This window comes from Rhincodon typus, chromosome 2 (assembly GCF_021869965.1).
Source record: "Rhincodon typus isolate 14 chromosome 2, sRhiTyp1.1, whole genome shotgun sequence".
Taxonomy (NCBI): Eukaryota; Metazoa; Chordata; class Chondrichthyes; order Orectolobiformes; family Rhincodontidae; genus Rhincodon; species Rhincodon typus.
The window spans coordinates 134,552,152-134,576,801 of record NC_063333.1 but is presented as its reverse complement, the minus strand read 5'-3'; the positions used below and the strand labels follow the sequence as shown (position 1 = coordinate 134,576,801).

At 41.2% G+C, this 24,650-nt stretch overlaps 1 protein-coding gene across 5 annotated transcripts in view; it reads right to left on the bottom strand.

Annotated features, from left to right (window-relative positions):
- The window catches only part of fhod3b (formin homology 2 domain containing 3b), a 607,059-nt gene that overhangs the window by 133,960 nt on the left and 448,449 nt on the right, over nucleotides 1-24,650 (bottom strand). The window contains exon 12 of one of the 5 annotated variants that reach the window (XM_048611383.1): nucleotides 23,678-23,773. The exons of the other annotated variants lie outside the window; for them this stretch is intronic. Within the exon in view, the coding sequence (XP_048467340.1) occupies nucleotides 23,678-23,773 (96 nt within the window). The remainder of the gene's footprint in view (nucleotides 1-23,677; nucleotides 23,774-24,650) is intronic. 5 annotated transcript variants of the gene reach the window in all.

Genomic DNA, 24,650 nt, shown 5'->3' with positions numbered 1-24,650 from the left:
TCATCTCCCTGCATTCTAAAGAATTGGAGTCAGATTCTAACTACATATTCATTAAGAATTCATTAACTTTCACAACAATCCTAGCAGCGATGACTGACAGTTAAGGTCCAGCCTTCTGGTTTCAGAATAAATAGTTGTTGCATAAGTCATTACTGGTGAACTGAAATAGGCAAAAGGCGAGACAGTCAACAGATAATGTTTGTATAATATAAATTGGCTCACATGCAAATATAAAGGCAGCATTGTCATAGAGTCATACAGCATGGAAACAGACCCTTCAGCCCACCCATATACATTCAAATATCTGACTTCCATTTGTACATGCACTCAGATGGACTGGGTCCAGTCATGCATATACAAATGCATGAGGTCTGGCACTCGTGTATGTAATCACAAGGCAAGTCAATTCAGGAATGCATGGATGCAAGTCGGCTACATTCACATGCCCACACATTGCTTTTTAAAAAGCAGAGGAGTTGAAACCAAGATGTTTTGTCACTGTGTGACTTGATTTCTACAATCAAAAAAAAGGGTCTGAAAAACAGATGGATTGATCAAGACTTAAGGTGGATGTTTCACAGTAGTCTGAGAGATTTTCTCTTACAAGGATGACTCATCATCAGCAAAGCCAAGGAAAATACAAATGGCCTCATAGGGGAAAGCAAATTAGATGAACATAATATTTCATGAGGCTCTCTATAATACTTGCTTTATATGCTTCATGAAGAAATGAATTTTGCCATCTTTGTTTTACATGAGGAAGAGTTAATTGAACAGTCAACCACAGGATTCTATCAGTGATTGTTTGTGATCATAAACTTGTAATTTTGGTTGCCACAATTCAAAGCTTGTCAAAGAGGCAATCTGTTGTGACCAGCAGGGTGCAGTAACTATACTCACAAATCAGAGGATGGTGGCAAAAATCCATAGCACGTATCAAAGTGCCAGCTCCATCCTGTCCCTGGGCCATTGTGGAGAGGGTGTTTGGGCCCCTGAAGCACGTAGGTCGGCTGTCTAGAGGTAGTCTCCCTGCAGCAGACTGGGCAGTGAATACTCCAGTTAGGTCATAAGGCCCTGCTCATTGACTACCCCATGGAGATGTTCTGCCTAATGCGAATGACCCAGCTGCTGAGTGCATTTTTAAATGTAAAAGTTCAAGAAGTTTGGGACAGGGCACCTCTATCAATGGGATATTCTCACTGTCCACTAAACAAGCTACAGTTCCGTTAGTGTTAGAGAGTTTCTGATTTGTCCTTTATTCATGATAGCCCATCAGGAGTTTATTATTATATGACAAGCCTGCCCTCTGATCACTAATTGGCCAGTTTATGGAAAGTAGTCTCCAGGTGAGTTTTACCCCCATACAGCGTAGGCCTCTGGCCCCCATCTGACCCATATGCTCAGATCCCAAAAAGGTCTACTCCCCGAATCATTACAGATCTGCATTAGCTTTAACACCCGCACAATGGATTTGGAGGAGTTGACACAGCTTTCAGATCAAACATGAGTAATCAGAGAAAACTTCTCTCTTTGAAGGTCCAAGAGTGAAACCAATCACATCACCATTGGTATCTGCATAGGTCCCATTTTTGCTTGTTCCATTGAGGGTTACAAGGAATATTCCACCTCACCATTCTGAATTCAAAGGATCATTTCTGACACCTCCAGCATGATACCTTGATGAAACATATCTTCCCTTACCTTCCACTGTCAGTATTCCACAGGAACTAGTCTCTCTGTGACATCCCAATTAACACCTCCATCTCTCATAACACTCCCTCCCTCCCCCATGGCACCTTCCCATTGAATCACAGAGGGTGTAACACTTGCCCATTCATCACCCCACTCCTCACTGTTGAAGGTTCCAAACATACCTTCCAGATGAAACAGTGTTTTATTTGGTGCAGCACACAACGTGATCTCCTTTACGTTACTGAGATGACTGCTTTGTGGAACACATCCACTCTGTCCACAGGAATGGCTATCACTTTCCAGGTTCTTGCCATTTTCATTGAATCACTTTGCTAACATTTTCATCCTAGGCCTGCTACAGGTTCTAAGGAAGTACAACACAAGCTAGGAGGAACAAAATCTCACTTTCTGCTTCGGCACTTTATAGTCTCTAGTACGCAATATTGCATTTCACAAATAAAGAGCATGATTTTGTATCCTTTATTTATAATCCTCCAGCCTCAGCCCCCACCCCTCCTTCCTTCCCCCCCCCACACACAACCACAAAAACCCAAAGCGCTTAACACCAATGAAGCACTCCTGCATTGCAGTCACTGTTGTACAGTCGGAAACATGCCAATTTGTGCATAGCAAGCTTTCACCAACGGCAATTCAACAACCAGATAATCAACTGGGGAAACGAATAGGTCAGGATACTTGAGATAACTCCCCCATGCTTTTCAAAACAGTGACAAGGCACTTTGGAATCTACTTGAGACACAGCCAATGGGGCTTTGCCTTAACGTCCCATCGGAAAGATGGCACATTTGACTCTGCAGGATTCCCTCAGTACCATTCTGGACTGAGGACCTAGACTTTTGAGTAGGATCTGAACTCACGTCCTTCTTACTCAAAAGAAAGAATTTACCAACTAATCTTGCAATGTTATTATGGTTCACTCGCACAGCATCTGATTTTCCTTTCTCTAAGGTCTGACAATATTAATTGCCATTTTTCAAAACTGAAATCCTTTCCTCTTCTCCCAATCTTACCTCAATGCCTGTGACATTAGGGATCAGGCTTGGTGCTCTTCACAGCACCATTTCAAAGAATTAATGGTCTCCCTATTGGACGTGATGAACTGGGATACAACACTACAAGTCATGACTGACCAGAATAAGCTTCAACAAGTTTTAAAACAGCATCTCAGACTTCACTCTCCTGTTTTAGTGAGATGTTTCACATGCTATTGGCATTGCAGTCCTGCAGTGATTGCCAAGGGTACAAATAGGTAGACTTCTGTTTTCAACATACAGTCTGAGCCGTGGTGTTATGGACCAGACTAAATCCCCTTCAAATATAACAAGGAGCTAGCGTAGACCCTAACTTTTATTTATTTAAAGGCAAGTGCAAGGTGCTGTGTTCCAGATATAATTTTATTTGTTACACTATTCTGCTTTAAGCAAAACACACTTTATTCTTACCCTATCATTAAAATACAAACAAAAGAAAGAATTGGAATAACAACTCAACTGGAAAAGTTAACAGAATAATAGATTATTTAACCACTAAGCAGCAACTGTTCCAATATAGTAACATTCCATAAACACACCCTTGGCAAAAGCAAATTCGGGAAAATAGATGATCTTACATTCAATTCCTTCAGCAGACAGAACTTCAGGTTTTAGCAGTAACAGAGAGAGGATTAACATCTTCCATATCCAGCTTCAAGATCCCAGCAACTACTGAAAGCTAAACTAAAACCCTTGGTCTGTGGGAGCCTGACTCCAGCCACGCATGCTGCTTCTATTGTTCCACCTATAAAAAACCTAAAGCCTCACAAGCTGTTTACTTTATTTCCTCGGAATGAACAGCTTGGCACCTATGGCTCAAATGCTCCCTTCAACAAAAGATAAAAATATACCTCTTAAAGCCGACATATCATTGCAATGGTGACGTGTATGCTGCCCATTTTTTCCTCATTATTCCTCTCAAAGCCTTCAGAAAAACTCACTTCTTTGATCAAATTTTGATATCTCAACTCCCAATATCACAATTTCTGATGCACATTTTCCGTGGAACTTCATAAATTGATTGAGACATTATTCTAAATTGAGATATGATATAACTGCAAGTTGTTATTAACCATACTTACATTTCATCAGTTACAAGTTGACACTTTTTGTGATTTTATATTAATTATGTTGAAAGGTCCTTGATTACCTCCACATATTTCTTATCCGGTTTTGCCCTAAATCCCCATTTAAAATTATTTTAATTGTTTTGTGATACATTTTGATGGCCAACTAAGATATTGGCAGAGACCACAATGACATTTACATTGGATACACAGGATTTGATCACTTAGTTTTTCCATGTTGGTGGTTGCAGGTAAATACTTGTTTGAAGTCTATCACACTTCCACACAACCCATTTTGCGGGCAACTTCAACAAAAAAAAAAATGTATAATTCACCAAACTATTGAGTTAAGTGTATATGGAATAGAGAGCCTGAAATTCGGACTCATGGTTATGGATTATGGTTTAACATTAAAGATTTGAGATGTGAGCATTTTCACATTTAAGAAAAAACATCAGTGTTGCTGGAACAGATCAGTATTTCAAAAGGGTGGGGATTACCCTGTTGAGTACAGGGTAACATGTGAAAAAAGACTCAATGGAACAAAGACAAAGAAAAACTGACTGTCATTTGAACAGCTCAGCTTGTAATGACTTCAAGACTTCCTAAAGTACTTTACAGACATAGTTCTATAGTTACTATTGTATAGGGAGAATTGTGGCAGCTGACTTGTGTATAACTTGCTCCCAAAAACAGTTATGCGATAGTGACCAGACAATTTGCTTTTTTCCCTCCATGGTGTCGATTGACTGAAATATTGTCCAGGACACTGGGGGTAAGGCCACTGGTCTTCTTCAAATAGTGTCACTGTGTCTTTGACATCTACCTAATATGTTAGATGAACCAGAGTTTAATTTCTCCCCTAAGGATGGACTATAGATGGGAACTGAGCAACTCGCAGGTTTTAGTGGCGTTGCGCTTCTGTGAAGCTGACAGACATGGATGAAGGTTAAATTTTTAATATTGATGAAAATGTTGAAACAGAGAAATAAGAAAAAAGCGTACATTTGCAAATCAAGAGCTGGAACAGAAGCTCAAAGCAAGGAGGCCTAGCTTTCTACATTGCAAAACCAACAAACTGTGGCCACAGAATGTCCCAGAGCAGCTCAAGAATGATCTACAGCAAAATAATATGTAATGGAGAAGTTGCTGAAGGTGCAGGAAATTTTCAACCAACTTGTATTAAGTACTGACAATGACAGATTTACAATGTTTATAAGCACAGAGAGAACCAACGTTTATAGAACACTGGGGACACCGTCTCTGTGCCAGCTTTTTGGTTTGAGTAATTGAGAACTATAATAAAGTCATTAATAGGCTCAGGATATTTTTATCTGATGCAAACTTCAGGTGCAGAGTTTTTAAAAAGAAATAAAGGATGACAGACATAACTGAACTCAGGTGTAGCACCAAAACCTCAAGATACAGGGTAACTATGGATACTTCCAGAATGTATCTACACATGGGGTAAAATGTTCAGCTTTGAAGGTGCCCATTTTAAATATTCGCCACCCACACCACTAACACCTACATTGTTGTTACCCCTCCATCCACTGAGCTTCCTTTGTACAGACTTCACTTTTGACCCATGCCACAATTTGAAACAAAGTACCGGCCCAAATTTTGTACCTTCCATTCCATCACCTGGCAACCTATCCCTTGTGCAACGTGGGCAGCCTGACCATAACAGCATTGCTACCAGCCTGATGGCAAAAATCCCAGACACACCCTCATCATTAACTTACTTATAAATAAACAATCAAAGTCCAAAGCAAGCTCACATTGAAGGAAACAACAATTAATTTGGTGGCTGCCACGTCCTACCGACAGCAATGTGAAAATGATCAGATCATTCGTCTTGATCATGGTGGTGGTATCAACCAAAACACTGGGAATGAACTGGCAGCACAGTGGCTCAGTGATTAGCACTGCTGCCTCAGTGCCAGGGACCCAGGTTCGATTCCAACTTCACGTGACTATCTGTGTGAAGTTTGCATGTCCTCCCCATGTTTGCGTGGGTTTCCTCTTGCTACTCCAGTTTCCTCCCACAGTCCAATGATGTGCAGGCTAGGTGGATTGGTCGTGCTAAATTGCCCATAGTGTTAACGAATGTGCAGACTAGGTAGATTCAGGAAAGGAGAGGTCACCCTGTTGGGAGTTTTCTATAGGCCTCCGAAAAGTTCCAGAGATGTAGAGGAACAGATTGCAAAGATGATTCTGGATAGGGGCGAAAGTAACAGGGTAGTTGTTATGGGGGACTTTAACTTTCCAAATATTGACTGGAAACACTATAGTTCAAGTACTTCAGATGGGTCAGTTTTTGTCCAATGTGTGCAGGAGGGTTTCCTGACACAGTATGTAGATAGGCCAACAAGAGGCGAGGCCACATTGGATTTGGTACTGGGTAATGAACCAGGCCAGGTGTTAGATTTGGAGGTAGGTGAGCACTTTGGTGATAGTGACCACAATTCGGTTACGTTTACTTTAGCAATGGAAAGGGATCGGTATATACCACAGGGCAAGAGTTATAGCTGGGGGAAAGGCAATTATGAGGCGATGAGGCAAGATTCAGGATGCATAGGATGGAGAAGGAAACTGCAGGGGCTGGGCACAATTGAAATGTGGAGCTTGTTCAAGGAACAGCTACTGCGTGTCCTTGAGAAGTATGTACCTGTCAGGCAGGGAGGAAGTGGTCGAGCGAGGGAACCGTGGTTTACTAAAGAAGTTGAATCTCTTGTCAAGAGGAAGGAGGCGGCTTATGTAGAGATGAGGTGTGAAGGCTCAGTTAGGGCACTTGAGAGTTACAAGTTAGCCAGGAAGGACCTAAAGAGAGAGCTAAGAAGAGCCAGGAGTGGACATGAGAAGTCTTTAGCAGGTAGGATCAAGGAAAACCCTAAAGCTTTCTATAGGTATGTCAGGAATAAAAGAATGACTACAGTAAGATTGGGGCCGGTCAAGGACAGTAGTGGGAAGTTGTGCGTGGAGTCTGAAGAGATAGGAGAGGTGCTAAATGAATATTTTTCGTCAGTATTCACACAGGAAAAAGACAATGTAGTCGAGGAGAATACCGAGATACAGTCTATTAGACTAGACGGGATTGAGGTTCATAAGGAGGAGGTGTTAGCAATTCTGGAAGTTGTGAAAATAGATAAGTCCCCTGGGCCGGATGGGATTTATCCTAGGATTCTCTGGGAAGCGAGAGAGGAGATTGCAGAGCCTTTGGCTTTGATCTTTATGTCGTCATTGTCTTCAGGAATAGTGCCAGAAGACTGGAGACTAGCAAATGTTGTCCCCTTGTTCAAGAAGGGGAGTAGAGACAACCCTGGTAATTATAGACCAGCGAGCCTTACTTTGGTTGTGGGTAAAGTGTTGGAAAGGATTATAAGAGATAGGATTTATAATCATCTAGAAAGGAATAATTTGATTAGGGATAGTCAACACGGTTTTGTGAAGGGTAGGTCGTGCCTCACAAACCTTATTGAGTTCTTTGAGAAGGTGACCAAACAGGTGGATGAGGGTAAAGCGGTTGATGTGGTGTATATGGATTTCAGTAAAGCATTTGATAAGGTTCCCCACGGTAGGCTATTGCAGAAAATACAGAGGCATGGGATTGAGGGTGATTTAGCGGTTTGGATCAGAAATTGGCTAGCTGTAAGAAGACAGAGGGTGGTGGTTGATGGGAAATGTTCATCCTGGAGTTCAGCTACTAGTGGTGTACCTCAAGGATCTGTTTTGGGGCCACTGCTGTTTGTCATTTTTATAAATGACCTGGATGAGGGCGTAGAAGGATGGGTTAGTAAATTTGCGGATGACACCAAAGTCGGTGGAGTTGTGGATAGTGCGGAAGGATGTTGCAGGTTACAGAGGGACATAGATAAGCTGCAGAGCTGGGCTGAGAGGTGGCAAATGGAGTTTAATGCGGAAAAGTGTGAGGTGATTCACTTTGGAAGGAGTAACAGGAATACAGAGTACTGGGCTAATGGTAAGATTCTTGGTAGTGTGGATGAGCAGAAAGATCTCGGTGTCCATGTGCATAGATCACTGAAAGTTGCCACCCAGGTTGATAGCGTTGTTAAGAAGGCGTACAGTATGTTAGGTTTTATTGGTAGAGGGATTGAGTTTCGGAGCCATGAGGTCATGTTGCAGCTGTACAAAACTCTGGTGCGGCCGCACTTGGAGTATTGCGTACAGTTCTGGTCACCGCATTATAGGAAGGATGTGGAAGCATTGGAAAGGGTGCAGAGGAGATTTACCAGGATGTTGCCTGGTATGGAGGGAAGGTCTTATGAGGAAAGGCTGAGGGTCTTGAGGCTGTTTTCATTAGAGAGAAGAAGGTTAAGAGGTGACTTGATAGAGACATACAAGATGATCAGAGGATTAGATAGGGTGGACAGTGGGAGCCTTTTTCCTCGGATGGTGATGGCTCGCACAAGGGGACATAGCTTTAAATTGAGGGGTGATAGATATAGGACAGATGTCAGAGGTAGGTTCTTTACTCAGAGAGTAGTAAGGGCGTGGAATGCCCTGCCTGCAAAAATAGTAGACTCGCCAACTTTAAGGGCATTTAAATGGTCATTGGATAAACATATGGATAATAATGGAATAGTTTAGGTTAGATGGGCTTCAGATTGGTTTCACAGGTCGGCGCAACATCGAGGGCCGAAGGGCCTGTACTGCGCTGTAATGTTCTATGTTCTATTAGCCATGGTAAGTGCAGGTTTACAGGGATAGAGGTGGGGGGAGGTCTCAGTGGGATGCTCTTCAAAGGGTTGGACTTGATGAGTTGAATGGCCTGTGTCCATGCTGTAGGGATTCAATGATTCTATGAATGCCTTGCCCGTCTGATGGAGCGGACAGGATCTTCACTTAAATGTTTCATCCGAGACACAGCACTCTCTCAGCACTGCACCAGACTGCTCAAGCTTTAGTATGGAATATGGACCCACTGACTCAGAGGGGAGTGCGCTACCAGCTGAGCCGTGGGCTGACATGCTTGAAGTAGACCAATAGAACACAATGAGAATGGCTTACCACAAGCCCAGTGACTCCACTAAAAGAGCCCTGATGTATTGATATGATGATTAAATTAGACATTTTAAATGTTTATGTTCTAAAATATTTTTGTACTGTATATCTGGAGCTCCTTAAGCAAATGGACTTTTGTTTTAGCAGTGACCACACTTGACTCCAAATAAATGTGACAGCTTCAGTAACTGTATGACAGATTTATAACTGCCCAGCTTGAAGAGGGAGGCTTTATTCAGCAAGGGATGTATGCGCGCCTGAACCAGCAGTCCAACATTCTTAGTATCAAAAATAAAAGTGTGCTGCAGCTGTCTGGTTATTTTCGAGTAGAATATTTAAACCTTGTCTATTACTGTATGGAGTCAGGGCTGACAGGCTTGGATTTATGGGAACTCCCTGAATTTTATCCAATTTGGAAGACCTGGAAAGGAGGCGTAATTGACATTTTCTGACATCATTCACCTCAAAAAGATCTGAAAAATATTTGGAGTGTTTCATTAAACCTTAGTCATAAAACAGATCTTTCAATCTGATACAGCATGATCCACAGGATGGAAGGGATAAAGATAAAGGAAAGCAAGGGATAGAGAAAAGCAGGGATAGAGGGAGAGAGAGAAGGCAGAGATAGAAGGCAGGATAGAAAATCTGAAAAATATTTTCAAATTACATTAGGAATGACACTGTCTCTCAATGAGATGCACATACATAGGTTCTTAACTCAAGAGTAACTTTTGAATGGTTGAAGAGATAATTTAAACATATAAATAGCAGAGACAGTTGTTCTACGTCGTAAAAATTAGGATAATTTCAGGCTTGATCTGGTTCCAGAAGGCAGCTCACCACCACATTCTCAAGGGGAACTATGGATGGGCAATAAATGTTGGCCAGCCAGCTTCGCCCACATCCCACAAAATAATTAAAAAAAAAAAAAAAATTGAGATGCTAGGGAGAAGATGGCCATTCTAGATCTATACTCCATTTCTTCTCCATTGCCCATCCTGTGTGGAGTGCAACAAATGCCCACTGGACTAATTTCTAAGATGAGGGAGTATCCTCTCAGGGAAAAAAAAAATAGATTAGTAACACTAAGCCTGTAGTCCCTCAGACATAAGAATGAGAGGTGACCTCACGGAAACATGTAAAACACCTAATGGGCTCCAACAAGGAGGTAGTTGGACTACAATTCCACAGGTTGGGGAGTCTAGAACCAGGAGGTGGCTCAGAATTAAGCGTTGGTTTTTTAGGACTTAATGAGGGGAAATGTCATTAATCAGAAGGACTGTCAATTTTTGGAACGCTCTGCTGCAGAGAACTGTGGATATTCAATAATTCAGTATGCTCAAGTCAAAGGCTGATGCATTTCACTTTTAGAAACCAGAAGAGTCAAATTCTATGGGAGAAGCTACTGAGGTAAATGATCTTACTTAATAGGAAGAGATAGTAAGAACTGCTGATGCTGGAGTCAAAGGTAACAGTGTGGATCTGGAGAAACACAGCAGGCCTGGCAGCATCAGAGGAGCAGGAAGGCTGATGTGCCGGGTCGGGACCCTTCTTCAGAAAAATTTTCTGATTTTCTAAAGAAGGGTCCCGACGCGAAACGTCAGCTTTCTTGCTCCTCTGATGCTGCCTGGCCTGCTATGTTCCCCCAGTTCCACACTGTTATTATTACTTAATAGGACAGCAGGTTGAGGGGCCGAGTCTCATTTCTATTCTTGTGTTTACCTCCACCTATCAGACGCAGTGGTTCAGTCTTAACAGTTCAACATGCAAGTGATTTTTCTTTTAAAATATAGCATGCCTAAATGTTTTCTGATAATATGCTCCAAACAAGGGAGTGAATTTGACAGAAGCCAATGAGCGAGCACATGTCTGTAATAGATCCTAAGTGAAATGGAAAATCTGAATCTTTTATTATTTTAGGATAAAACTGAGCCAGAAATTTCAGCTGATCTTAATCTGACCACAGATACATGGTTAGATTCACTTTAAAACTGGATGCTTTTAAAAGGAAAAACAAATTGCAATCTTGACCCATTTTATTGTAGCACAGAAATTCTTCAGATTGAAAAATATTTTGAAAGACATCCCCAATAGGTTGGATCATTTTTGCAAAACGTAAATTGCTGCTTTAAAGATACAGCGTTCAATGTTTACTTTTTAAAAAAAAAAGTTAAAAGAATTAAAAATTTATTTAAATAAACAGGATAACGTGTGCCACATTTACTGATGAAGATTCCACTTATTTGCATTATTTTCTTTGTTCTTACATTTTATGTTCTTTTTATTATTCAGGGCACGATTACCACACTATCAGAGTTCCCCTCCTGCAACAGATTCTGAGGCTTTCAGTGCGCCAAACACACCACAAATATCTTCAATGTTCTGAGATAGCAAGAACTGCAGATGCTGGAGTCAGAGTTAACACAGTGTGGAGCTGGAGGAACACAGCAGGCCAGGCAGCATCAGAGGAACAGGAAAGCTGACATTTCAGGTTAGGACCCTTACTCAGAAAACTGCTTTGTTGTCTTCAATGTTCTGCTGTGTTATGATTCCAGACAAATTTCCCAAATTTATAATAAAATTTAGTTAGGGACCAATAACATTTTGTTTAAAGTCGACAAAGTTTGAAATCCCAGGTGCTCGGTAAGCAAATAAAGCCGCAAGCTTCCACAGTTTTGAACAAATAAAACAAGCTTCATGATACAAGATTAGGAAAGTAAAATGATCTACAATAGACACAGAACTTATACTCTAACATTCAGAACTAACATAAGGTAAAGAAAAGTTAACAGAAACTATGGCCTGACACCCTATGGAGTTCATCAAATAGCAGTTGCAAAGGTCAGTGTCCAAGGATTGTTCATCAACCTATCCACATGTTACTGATAATGTGACTCTCCAAATCTCACTAGAACTTGACCTCATTCACAGGGAAAGCCAATTCTGTACTTTCAATAATCTAGCCTCAGAACTCCCTCAAAGTTAGTCCATTCCAGACTGCCTCAACAATTCCTAAACACTCAATGGTAAAATTGTTTTCCAGAGACCACAGCCCACTGCACTCACTAAGCTGTCCTCCTACCTCTAGTTACCAGCCATTTCAGGTTCTTTCATGGACAATTAGCTTTACCAAGCTGGAGCTGTCCCAGTCTTTCTCTGAACCTCAGACTCCTGAGCTGCACCACGTAAATAATGCTCCTGGGCTCCAACTCTTCAGTTTCACAAATTCTGAATGTTAGAGTATAAATTGGGCAGAATATTAAATAGCAATACATACACTGGGGAGATGAGACCCTTGAGGTGCAGTCGTAATGTCCATGCCTCTGGGCCAGCATACCTGGGTTCATGCCCCATCTGCTCTGGAGTTGTGTAATAACATTTCTGAACAGGTTTATTAGAAAATATAAGTTGAGTGGTTAGGGCTTTTGTGGTGTGGTGGTAGTGTCAGAGCTCTTGTGGTGTAGCAGTAGTAACCCCACACATCTGGGCCAGGCAGCCCAGGGGCACTTCCAAACTGCTCCAGAGCTATGTCTGAACAGGTTGGTTAAAAATATCTGTAAGTGGGCAGATGTATTATATATAATTTTACTTTTCTAACTGAATAGTACAGTTTTATTTTTGTTCAAGACTACAGAACCTTGTGGCTTTATTCTATAAGTATTTGGGATTTCAAACATTGTCAACTTTAAACAAAAGGTCATTGAGCTACTGTCTTTCTCCATCTCAGTCTCCAATTCCTTCACTGAATAAAACTGATGAACTATCTGAGCTAACTGCTGTTCCCAGATCCTTTAGCTGTTTTAAGTAACCCACCAAAGTATTCCCAGAAGGTCCCACACTTCTATTTAGACAAATGTAACAAACAGCAGTAAAAACACTGCTTAAAAAGTCAAACTCCACAGGCTTCTAGTTGGTAAAGCACATATGAACACAGGAGAGAAAAAGGACTGTGTCACAGCCATCAAAGTTTATTTTACAGCAAAGATTATCATTTTCAAAGTATTGCACAAGTGATTAATGACCACTTGGTCACTGCTTCATTTCGTGTGATAGATGACAACATAACGAGATGGATTAGGACAACAAGTCAATTTGTCTCTTAGCCCTGTCATTTCAGTCAGAATTTAGGAGGTGGACAATTCCACTAAAGACTGCCAATTTTTCATTTGAAGTTTCATTTAAACTGGCATTGAACATTAAATTGCCCTCCTCCACGTTCAATGCATTGTTGCCTTCCAATTCTCCATTCTTCTTTTTAAGAGCATCCTAGTCAATTGATTGAGGATAATTTGTTTGTAGTTCAATCCAATGGGTTCCAAGATAGCTGATCAGTCCAATGTACGATCTATGTACTCTGCTACAGACCAAGTAGGTGATGAAGTTAGATGATTAGACAAGTTGTTCAGATGTAGTTGCACTCTCTTTCTCTGGGGGCAGGGTTGGGAGAGGAGATTTATATATATATATAATAGACTGACAAAGCAAGACGATGTGACAACACTTCAGGACCATACTACTTGGATAGCCAGAGTGGGACAGGAAGGGACAGAGTGTACAAATGTGGTAAAACAGTACCGAATAGCATCAAAGGGGGGGAAAATGGTAAAAAAGGTAAAATTAATGGCTCTTTACTTGAAGGAATGTAATATTTAGAACAAAATAAATTAACAATGACAAAAATAAAGTGATTAATAGGTATGACCTTATAGCCATTATGGAGACATGGTTACAAGGAGTTCAAAGCTGGGAACTAAAAATTCAGTGGTACACAATTTCCAATGGTCAAACAGGAAGAAAAGGGTGATCGAATAGCTTCATTACTGAGTGGAACAAGAAAGATAGCAAATAATCTTGCATCAGAAGATTCAGAATCCATGCAGGTGGAGATGCCACAGGGATCAGTGCTGAGGCCACAATTATTTATAATAATGACTTGGAAGAGGAAAGTGAATATACTACTACAACCAAAATTTTCAGATAACAAAAGTAACTGGGAAGGAAAGTGGTGATGATGCCACAAGGAGTTTGCAGAAGTCAGATTAAGCAAGTGAGCAAAGATATGGCTCAGAGATAGTAGGAACTGCAGATAGACCGCTTTGCAGAACACCTATGCTCGGTTCGCACTAAACAACTGCACCTCCCAGTCGCGAACCATTTCAACTCCCCCTCCCATTCCTCAGACAACATGTCCATCCTGGGCCTCCTGAAGTGCCACAATGATGCCACCCGAAGGTTGCAGGAACAGCAACACATATTCCGCTTGGGAACCCTGCAGCCCAATGGTATCAATGTGGATTTCACAAGCTTCAAAATCTCCCCTCCCCTTACCGCATCCCAAAACCAGCCCAGCTTGACCCCACCTCCCTAACGTGTCCTTCCTATCTCCTCCTCCCACCTCAAGCCCCACCCCCATCTCCTACCAACTAACCTCAGCCCGCCCCCTTGACCTGTCCGTCCTCCCTGGACTGACCTATCTCCTCCCTAACTCCCCACCTACACTCACCTTTACTGGCTCCATCCCCGCCTCTTTGACCGGTCTGTCTCCTGTCCACTTATCTTCTCCTCTCTCCATCTTCTATCCACCTCCCCCTCTCTCCCTATTTATTTAAGAACCCCCTTCCCCTCCCCCATTTCTGAAGGGTCTCGGCCTGAAACGTCAGCCTTCCTGCTCCTCTGATGCTGCTTGGCCTGCTGTGTTCATCCAGCTCTACACAAAGATATGGCTCAGTTGGTTGATAATTGGCTTGGCTGGACTGTCTTCTCAGGAGAGGTAGAGTAGATTGGGCCTGTACTCATTGCAGTTTAGAAGAACGAGAGGCAATCTTATTGAAACACAAGATTCTTAGGGTCTTCACAGGGTCAATACGGAGAATTTGCTTTCCATGGTGGGAGAGTCTAGGTCCTCAGGGTATAACCTCGAGCAACGGGGTTGGCCACTTCAGACAGAGGTGAGGAGAAATCTCTGGATAGCAAATGAGGATAGTAAATCTGTGGAATTCCTAATTGACAGGGCTGTGGAGGCTGGGTTAAGTACATTCAAGGTTGGGATAGACAAAATTTTAATGAGTACGAAAATAAACGGTCATGGGGAGGAAGGTAGGAAAATGGAGCTGAGGATTATTAGATCAGACGTGAACTCATGGAATGGCGAACCAGATTCAATGAGCTAAACGCCCTATTTCTGCTCCTACGTCTTTTGAGTCTTCTCTCCATTTTGGGCGGTCACAATACAGTGATCCTCGCATGACAGCAGGAACGCTTTCAGAACATCCCTAAATCTTCCGGAATGCTTTCAGAACGTCCCTAAAAAGCGCTTCTGCCATTTTACTGAAAATGTCCCACATTACCACCCAGTTCTAAGTTGAGAAGTTGCAGCAATGGACAGTGGCTCAACCAAAAAATAATTCTCCATTCTATTTCAGGCTATTTACTTTTCTGAATTACCGTACACAAAGCCACAACAGTTTTGGATGGCCTCAATTTTTAAGGTGACTGCAAAGCATGCTCACGCTGGGGTCTGCAGGCTTATGTATTTTTCTTTTGCATTTCCCTTTGTGATCAAGTTGATCTAATCTGGCTTCACCTGTCTCTTCTCTTTCGATATCATGTGCCATTTGGTTCTGAACTTTAACCTCTTATGCCATGTCATTTTCTGTCATAATTTCTCTTGTCCACTGGCAATCACTTCAAAACCCAATTACAAGTCTGACCCATTTCAACCAGTAGCTGTGGAAAGCACTGATTACTGTCCTTGGCTTGGTTTTTCTCAAGGGTCATTTTGTTTACTTGCAACTTCTCTTCCCCACTGATTGGAGCACAACTACAACATTCTGTTGCAAAACGATGGGAATATTCCTTACTGTTTATTTTGACTGCTGTTTCTCTTCACAACTTGTCAATATTACTTCAGAATTCCAAAATAATAAAAGGCTTAACATCATGATCAAACTTTGGGAGCTGAACTTGACCTAACCACATCAATACAACTTACTGATTTTTTTTGGCATCGTATCATGTTTTTGAAAGGAACTTAAAATTTCCTCCATCTTCAGATAGCTTTCCATTTCGTCACAATGTAGTACATGAATTCTAACTGTGCAAAAAATCAAAACACCTTAATGTTGCTCAATTCAAATGAATGAATCCCCACTCGACCATCCCTCCACACACAAATAATGCTGTATAATTAAATATCAATTGTATAACTTTTAGAGTCAGATGTACAGCATGGAAACAGACCTTTGATCCAACTCATCCATGCTGACCAGATATCCTAAATTAATTTAGTCCCATTTGCCAGCATTTGGCCCATATCCCTCTAAACCCTTCCTATTCACGTATCCATCCAGATGCCTCTTAAATCAGAAATAAAGACAGAAATTGTTGGAAAAACCCAGCAGGTCTAGCAACATCTGTGGAGAGAAAGCAGGGTTAACCTTTTGGGTCCAGCAACCTTTCCTCAGACCTGATTTTAGGTATATAGAGTCACACTTTTCCTCACTACAAAGTTATACAGCTCAGAAACAGATGCTTCAATCCAACTTGCTGACCAGATATCCTAAATTGATATAGTCCCATATCTCTCTAACTCTTCTTAATCATGGACCCATCCAGATGCCTTTTAAATATTGTAATTGTACCAGCCTCCACTATTCCCTCTGGCAGTTCATTCCATACATGCACCACCCTGTGTTAAAAAAGTTTCCCCTCAGATCCCTTTTAAATCTTTCCCCTCTCACCTTAAACCTATGCCTTCTAGTTTTGGATTCCCCTATCCTGGGAAAAAGACCTTCGCTACTCACCCTATCCATGCTCCTGGTGAGTTTATAAAACTCAATAAGGTCATCCCTCAGCCTCTGACACTCCAGGGAAAATAGCCCCGCCTATTCAGACTGTCCTACAGGTCAAACACTCCAAGCCCAGCAACACCCTTGCAAATCTTTTTCTGAATCCTTTCAAGTTTAACAACATCTTTCCCACAGCAGGGAGACCAGAATTGAATGCAGTATACCAAGAGTAGCCTAACCCACATGCCGTACACATGTTGAACAGATCATGTTCAACATGATGTGAACATCATGTTGTTCAGATGCTGCAACATGACATCTGAACTCCTATACTCAACGGACTGACCAATAAAGGCAAGTGTACCAAACACTTCTTCACTATCCTGTCTACCTGTGACTCCACTTTCAAGGAACTATGAACCTGCACCCAAAGGTCTTTTTGTTGGGCAATCTACCCCAGGGCCTTCCATTAAATGTATTAGTCCTGCCTTGATTGGCCTTACCAAAATACAAGACCTCATATTTATCTAAATTAAACTCCATCTGCCACTCCTTGGCCCATTGGCCCATCTGATCAAGAGCCCATTGTACTCTGAGGTAACCTTCTTCACTGGCCACTACGCCATCAATGTTGGTGTTACCTGCAAAATTACCATACCTCCTATATTCACATCCAAATCATTTATGTAAAAGACAAGAAACAGTGGACCCAGCACCGATCCTTGTGACACACCGCTGTTCACAGGTCTCCAGTCCGAAAAGCAACCCTCCACCACCACCTTCTGTCTTCTACTTCCAAAACAATTTTGTATCCAAATGGCTAGGGCTCCCTGTTTAGTTCATTACTAGGCAACAAATCACTGCATTTTCACTATGGGATGACATGGATGTTTGCTTAACAATGTGCTCTGCACTATTTTAGCAGATCAAATTATTTCACAAAGTTAATTGGAAATTAAATAAGTTATCACATACCAATATTGTAATTTCAGGATCCAAACTCGTAGTAATTTAGCACACCTAAACAAAAGGGGAGCATTGTGCTTTATCCATACTTTTATCTTTCAGATATCCTCAAGTCTGACTGAATTTCCAAATTTGTATCAAATCTCATTTGATTCTTTTAAAGAAGGGCACAAGAGCTTTTAATTTATTAAAAAAGTGAAGCATGTATAAATATCAGTTTTATTTCATTAAATTAGGTTTGCAAACACTGACTTTCTCACACAAAGCACAGGAGTCACTGCTAGACTCTTTTTGAACAAACAATAATTATTATATCTTACCCTTGCTGAATTTCATCCAGCAACCAGCAAGCTCACCATTGTTGCTTTAACTCATAGGACAGCTAAATCCTCTCTCCAAACTCACCCAAGTAGCAGGGTTTAAATATTCTTGGGTTTGCTTGACTTGGTGCAGAAGCGAGAGAGAAAGAATCACATCCTGTGTTTTTTGTAGCATCATAAGAACATAGACACATTCTGCAAGTTAAGAGTTCCCAGCTGATGCTATAACCCTGCCCCCAATCATCTGTTCCTGCCATCACTTTGTTGACACGAGAGAGGGAGAAACACGGAGTGATGCTACACTGTAAACATTGTGCTTAAAAGCAAAATGCGGCCTAAATTTACAAACATTACTTCAAACTTGATGACAGGCATGACTGAAAAGTCAAGTCATCCGCTCATACCAGTGTGTTAATTACTAGCTAGGCATTCAATATACAGTTATAGCAACCAAATTTATGAGGATGACTGTCATTTCAAGTATTCTTACAAACCTAAAGTGATTGAGATGACATAAATGTAGGTTACTGAACGCTGTATCCCTCTTGATGTGAATTTATGACCATGGAGCAAGAAAGTACATATTAACCTTGAGTAGCTCGATCAAGGTTGCAGAAGAGGTTCATCTTAGAGTCTGATGTATTTATAGTGCACTTTAAACACAGACATTAAACTGCACTAAAGTTATGTACCACTTGACAGCACAGAGCACTGCAGGATGTGGAGTTGAAGATGGCAGATCCAGCTGTGCATCACTTCCTCTGCACTGCACTGGTGTGTCAATCTAGATTTTTGTCTGCAAGTTCTTAGGAGGAGGGGTAATTACTGAATCTCAACTTCACTCAGAGCCAAGCAAGTGTGCTACCACCAGAGTCACAGCAAACATGGCAAAAGATTAGAGAGCCTGCCGTAGTCAGTCAGGGGTGCAAGTGTCGACTATAATCCATCTTCCATGAACTAAGACCAAAAATGAAGCATCTCAAAGGTGTTTAGAACTTGGACTTGACATAAATGGGTAAAAGCTAAATATTGCACAACCAAAGGGATACAACAAAATGTCAATTACCCAAACTTGGCAGTCAGCAGCAAGTGTTTTAACAGCTTAAATCCGCAAGCAAAAGTATGGAAACTATGTTTATCAGACCGTGCATTTACTCCCTAAAGTAATATCCACAATGGAGAACTTGGGGTATAGAATTTAACCTGGATCTTTTCGTGGTTTTGTTAAAAATGCTGAATTAATTTCTAATAAAACAAATCACGGAAATATTTTTGATTCTGTAAATAATTATACTGTCCTTTGTACTAAATTGTGATGAAAGCAAAGATGACTTTACTCAGCCTTGGTGGTCCACTGTAGACAGGTGGTCCCTTAGTGCAGCAACATACTATAACGGTGAAGCATATATAAAGCAAATAGCTAATATCCGGCAATTAGAGTAATCAAAGGACTCAGACCATCAATATTTGGATAAGCAGCATTTCACTGAAAAGAAACCGCTTTATCCAAGCATTCTGTTTGATCTTGCTGTAAGATTTAAAACCTTCTGCCTTATGAAGATTTGTGCTTTCGTACTGTGCAAACAATCATTGAAAAAGGGCTTTTTATTCTGTTTTAGGCTCTCAATACATGTGTAATTTTACCAGTTTAATTCACGCATAGGACCTTTTAATTCTAGCTGCTCACATTTCTCGAATCAAACACATTTACGGGATTCGTGCTTAATCGAATTACAGTAACTTCTCTGTTGAATGAAACAAGTCATAATTCAACCTCACATTTTCTAATCATCTTTGTGACAACAGTACAACCTAACAGAATATCCACTTGTCCCTCATCTTCATGCAACAACAGTGAGCATTCTTTGGTTCAACATGGTTAAGGGTATTAAGAACATAATCAAAACCTCACTGAGGCATACGGAGTCAGGAAAATATATAAATTACACATTCTTCCCAGCTATCAATTGTAGCCATGAGAGAAGAAGGACCACCAGCAACTGGGCCTTGTTCATTCTGCTCGACTTTTCCCGCTTGCAAGACATATCATCGTCTTGCCTTTGTCTATGAGTGTATCTCATCACAAATTGCTCAAAGGCAATTAACCATAACCATGACCAATTGCTGGGAAGGCAGGACTTCAGTACAGTTTTTGACGAATGGCAGACTGGATACAAAAGGTGAAGTCACATGGTATCGGGGTGAGCTGGCAAGATGGATACTACAGAACTGGCTTTGTTATAGGAGACAGAGAGTAGTGGTGGAAGGATGTTTTTCAGAATACAGGGTTGTGACTAGTGTTTTTCCACAGGGATCAGTGCTGGGATCGCTGTTGTTCATACTCTGCATAAATGATTTGGAGGAAAACGTAGGTGGTCTAATTAGTAAATTTGCAGACGATACAAAGATTGGTAGAGTTGTGGATAGTGAGCAGGATTGTCAGTGAATACAGCACGATATGGATCAGTTGGAGGCATGGGCAGAGAAATGGCAGCTGGAGTTTAACCTGGACATTTGTGAGGTGATGCATTTTGAAAGGTCAAATTAAACAGTGAATGGCAGAACCCTTACGAGTATTGATATGCAGAGGGATCTGGGTCTGCAGGTCCACAGGTCACTAAAGGTGGCAGCACAGGTAGATAAAGTAATTAAAAAAAGGCTTATGGCATGCTTGCCTTCATTGGAAGGGGCATTGAGTACAAGGATAGACAAGTTATGCTGCAGCTTTATCAGACTTTAGTTACGCCACACTTGGAATATTGCGTACAAAAGGATGTGGATGCTTTGGAAAGGGTACAGAAAAAGTTTACCAGTGTTGCCTGGTATGGGGGATTTTAGCTATGAAGAAAGGTTGGATAAACTGGGTTTGTTTTCACTAGAATGCAGGTGGTCGACGGGCGACCTGATAGAAGTTTAGAAGATTGTGAATGGCATGGTTAGAGTGGAAAGTATGAGGCGTTTTCCCAGGGCAGAGGGTCAAATACTAGGGGACAGAGGTTCAAGGCACAATGGGGGAAGTCTGATAGAGAAATGTGTGAGGCAGGTTTTTCACAGAAAGGGTGGTGAGTGCCTGGAACGCGTTGCCAGAGGTGGTGATGGAAGTAGATAAAATAGCAGCATTCAAGAAGCACTTGGACAAATACATGAATAAGAAGTGAAGATAGTTTTACTATGGAAGGGCAAAATGTGTTGGCGCAGGCTTGGAGGGCTGAAGGGCCTGTTCCTGTGCTGTATTGCCCTTTGCTCTTTTCACCTGCTCACCCTTTGTGGGGAAAGGATTAACATTTCAGTTCTGATGCAAGGGCTGCCCAGGCCTCATTCTTAGCAGTTTATTCTGTCAGTATATCGCCAACCATGTTATCCATAAATTGATGGCACCGACAAAGGAAGATTTGCCAATTTATTTCCAAGTAATCAAAACTTCAGTGCAAGATCCAAATCTAAGGAATTCTGCTCCCTCAGCAGCAGCCTAAAAACAGCAACAAGGTAACATGCATCAGCACCAACCACTGCAGATTCCATCTCTGCTTATACAGTAGTAACTTCAGCCAGTGCAGGAGCTATGGAAGTTCCTCTTTCTCAACCTTGCCCAAGGAATGGTGACCACCAGGCTGAGAGAGGCAGCAGCCCCAAGGACCTCTGGGACTAAGGAGACTTTGCCTTTACACCAAGTTCGGAGTTCCAACCACATCACATGGGAGGGTCACTCATGGCAAATGCTCAGACAAGTGAAAAACAGCAAATCAAAATACCTGCCATTCCATGAGCTCCATGGTTGAATACATTTTGGGGAAGTGCTGGAGCACATTGTCCATTTTAACCACAGCCAGTGCCTACGGCATTTAGAAGACAATGAACAAATTAACTTACTCTTACGCTGCATCTTATCCCACTCTCCATCTTATCCCATCCCAAATACTAATTAATAGATTTGCTTTAATATATGGCCATTCATTTCAGTATGCTTGTTAGCTTGAGGATATAATTCAAATTACTAGCCAATTCAACATAATGTGAGGCTAATAGGGACTGGGTCAGCAGGGGTAGGCCACATGTGAGAAAGTGTGTGACATTCACTTTGCACACAGCCATGTCACATAAATAGGAAAGGAATTGCAAATAATCCATTCAAAATGAGACAAATCATACTCAAACTGTAAGGGAATCCAGGGTTACAGGGAAAAGGCAGGAGAGTTGAGGATTGTCAAATCAGTCATGATCTCACTGAATAGTAGAGCTGACCCAATGGGCTGAATGGCCGACTTCTGTTCCTATGCCTTATGATCTTGTCTACACTTAAAAGTATTGGTTTAGCAAAGATTGTAGATCATGACAGAATGAGATTTTCTATTCTTCAAAAAGCTGGGTGCTTCTTGCATTTATTTGAGCAGGTAGACCCTGGTTTAACATTATATCTAAAAGACAGCATCTCTGACAATACAGCACCCTGTCAACCAAGCTTACCATTTTCACTATCGTTGATATAGAAAATGCCACATGGAAATTCATTTTAGGTACATTGCTTATATGTTTTTTTTTTAATACAAGCAACGACAGAGGAAAAACAAATCCTCCAGCACAGAAATCTAGCTTCAATTAAAATGCACACGAATATTATTTTTCAGCACGATTTCAATATTCAGTTAGCAAGCACAGAATCTCATCCATTTTGTAAAGATTGGGTTTAATGAGTGCATAGATGAGCCTTTGAGACATGTTGAGATGCAACTGTGAGCTTAGTGGTTATGCAATAGTGCTCTGCTTGAAAATTGGAATTTGTCTGTAGCCTTAGTATGATGTACAGATCTTCAATAAGCATTGATTCTGAGTAATGGAGAAGTCTGCCTGATTTTATAAGAAGAACCAAAAAAACATACATCAGCTCCTGTTAAAAGTTCTTATAGATGCCACCAATGTGTTCAGGAGCCAAATGACCTGCATCTGAGGGACCATAGCCAGCTTCCTGAAGGCATCCAACAGTAATAACTGGCACAAGTGACCAAATTATTCATGACACACTCTGTGGTTATCGCAATATCTTTCAAGGGCTGACTGTATCAAAGTCAGCTCCGCCATCACTTCTTCAGCTCCACCAAACAGCCTGCCTGCCTGCTTCAGGTGATCTGTGCATCATTAAAGAATCTACTCAAGTCCACAGTGGAGCTTCAACCCATGAGAATGGCCAAGCTGACAACCTGAAGGAAAATCTTATGCAAGGTGCTGAAGGGGCTGTGATTTCGAAGAGTGCAGACATTTGTATTTTGAAATGTTGCAGTCAGAACCTGAAATAAACTGACTTGGACTTAGGAATGACCAATGAGGGAACGGGTGGACTATAGAAAGGAAGAAATGGGGTAGAAAAGGTCTCAAAGATGCATTCTTGTACATTGACATGTTATGACCATCGTAACACAAGGTGCTTCTTTTACCATGTTTGGATAATGACCTCTGCTTATAATATTTGCATCTGCATCCTTCCATATTGAGATGTCAGAAAATTTTACAAAGGTAACAAACTTGGGCAAAACAACAACGTTGTCTCAACAGTTTTAAAGTTCTGTCTGCAGTACAAAGAGTGAAAATTAGGCCCACAAAAAGAACAGATGTTACAAATAAAAAAAAATTCATACTAATATACAGACCCAACATGTCCAGCAAAGAAAGCTTTTCACAAGAGCGCCCCCATCCCCAGTGAGGAGTGAAGCACAAGGAGCAGAAGAGTGGCCCAAGCTGCAGTCATGCAATTCAATGCAGCCCCCTATACTTACGCATTGCATTCTGAGAGATTTGCCTCAAATACATCATCAGACTGGTTTGGTTCATCGGCAGGGCGGATCATGTAGTGTAGCTGAGCCTCATCTTTGCTGAACAGAGTAAATTTGACATCAAAAACAGAAATGTATGTGGCTAAATTAAAACTGGACTATTGCGTTCATGAGGACTTCGGATGGTCTTGGCTCAAACCCGCACTGTGCAGAGAGCCGACAGTTGGGATTCCACATTTTAGTGGATAAGGATATTTTGCCGCAGTTAAAGATTTTAGGTTCAAGTTCTAATTAGCACCAACAGACAAGAACCTTGACTTGGGACAGGTCAACTTCAAATTCAACCAATCATCGAGGAATCTAGATGAGCACTTACTTTTGTTTATGACAGCCATGGCATACAGTTCAAATCTTGAATACAGAAATTTAAGTGACTACACACTATGAAATACAATGGGCCTGATTTGCGCAAACTTTGTGCACAAAACAAGTTGCAACTGGTCCAAGCCCAATTCTGACCTTACTGTGGGCATGAAATTGGACACATGGTTATGACAGGAATCATTAAATTTATCTGAAGTTAACAGCTGCTTCTTAATGGTCATCTATGTCTCAAAACTATTAAGAGATCACAGTGCAAAGAGCACATTCCTAAAGAAGTATTTTTGCTATAATTTATTAGTTTACTCTGATCTTCAGTGTTTTGATTCAAGTTGACTCATTGACACTGTCATAGAAACTGGAATTCTTAAGTAAATCGGAATAAAAATAAATTCTCAATGTATACCCCCAGTCATTAAGAACCACAGTGCTGACACAATTCAACTTATTACTTCTATAGTTTAAACAATCTCTGGGTCCAATATCTTCTCTTGAATGAAACATTCATTCCCATTTGCCAAAATAACCTGCATTCTCATTCAGTTGGCATTTATGCCTTACAACTGCATAATTACTTGTACACCTCACCAGCTTG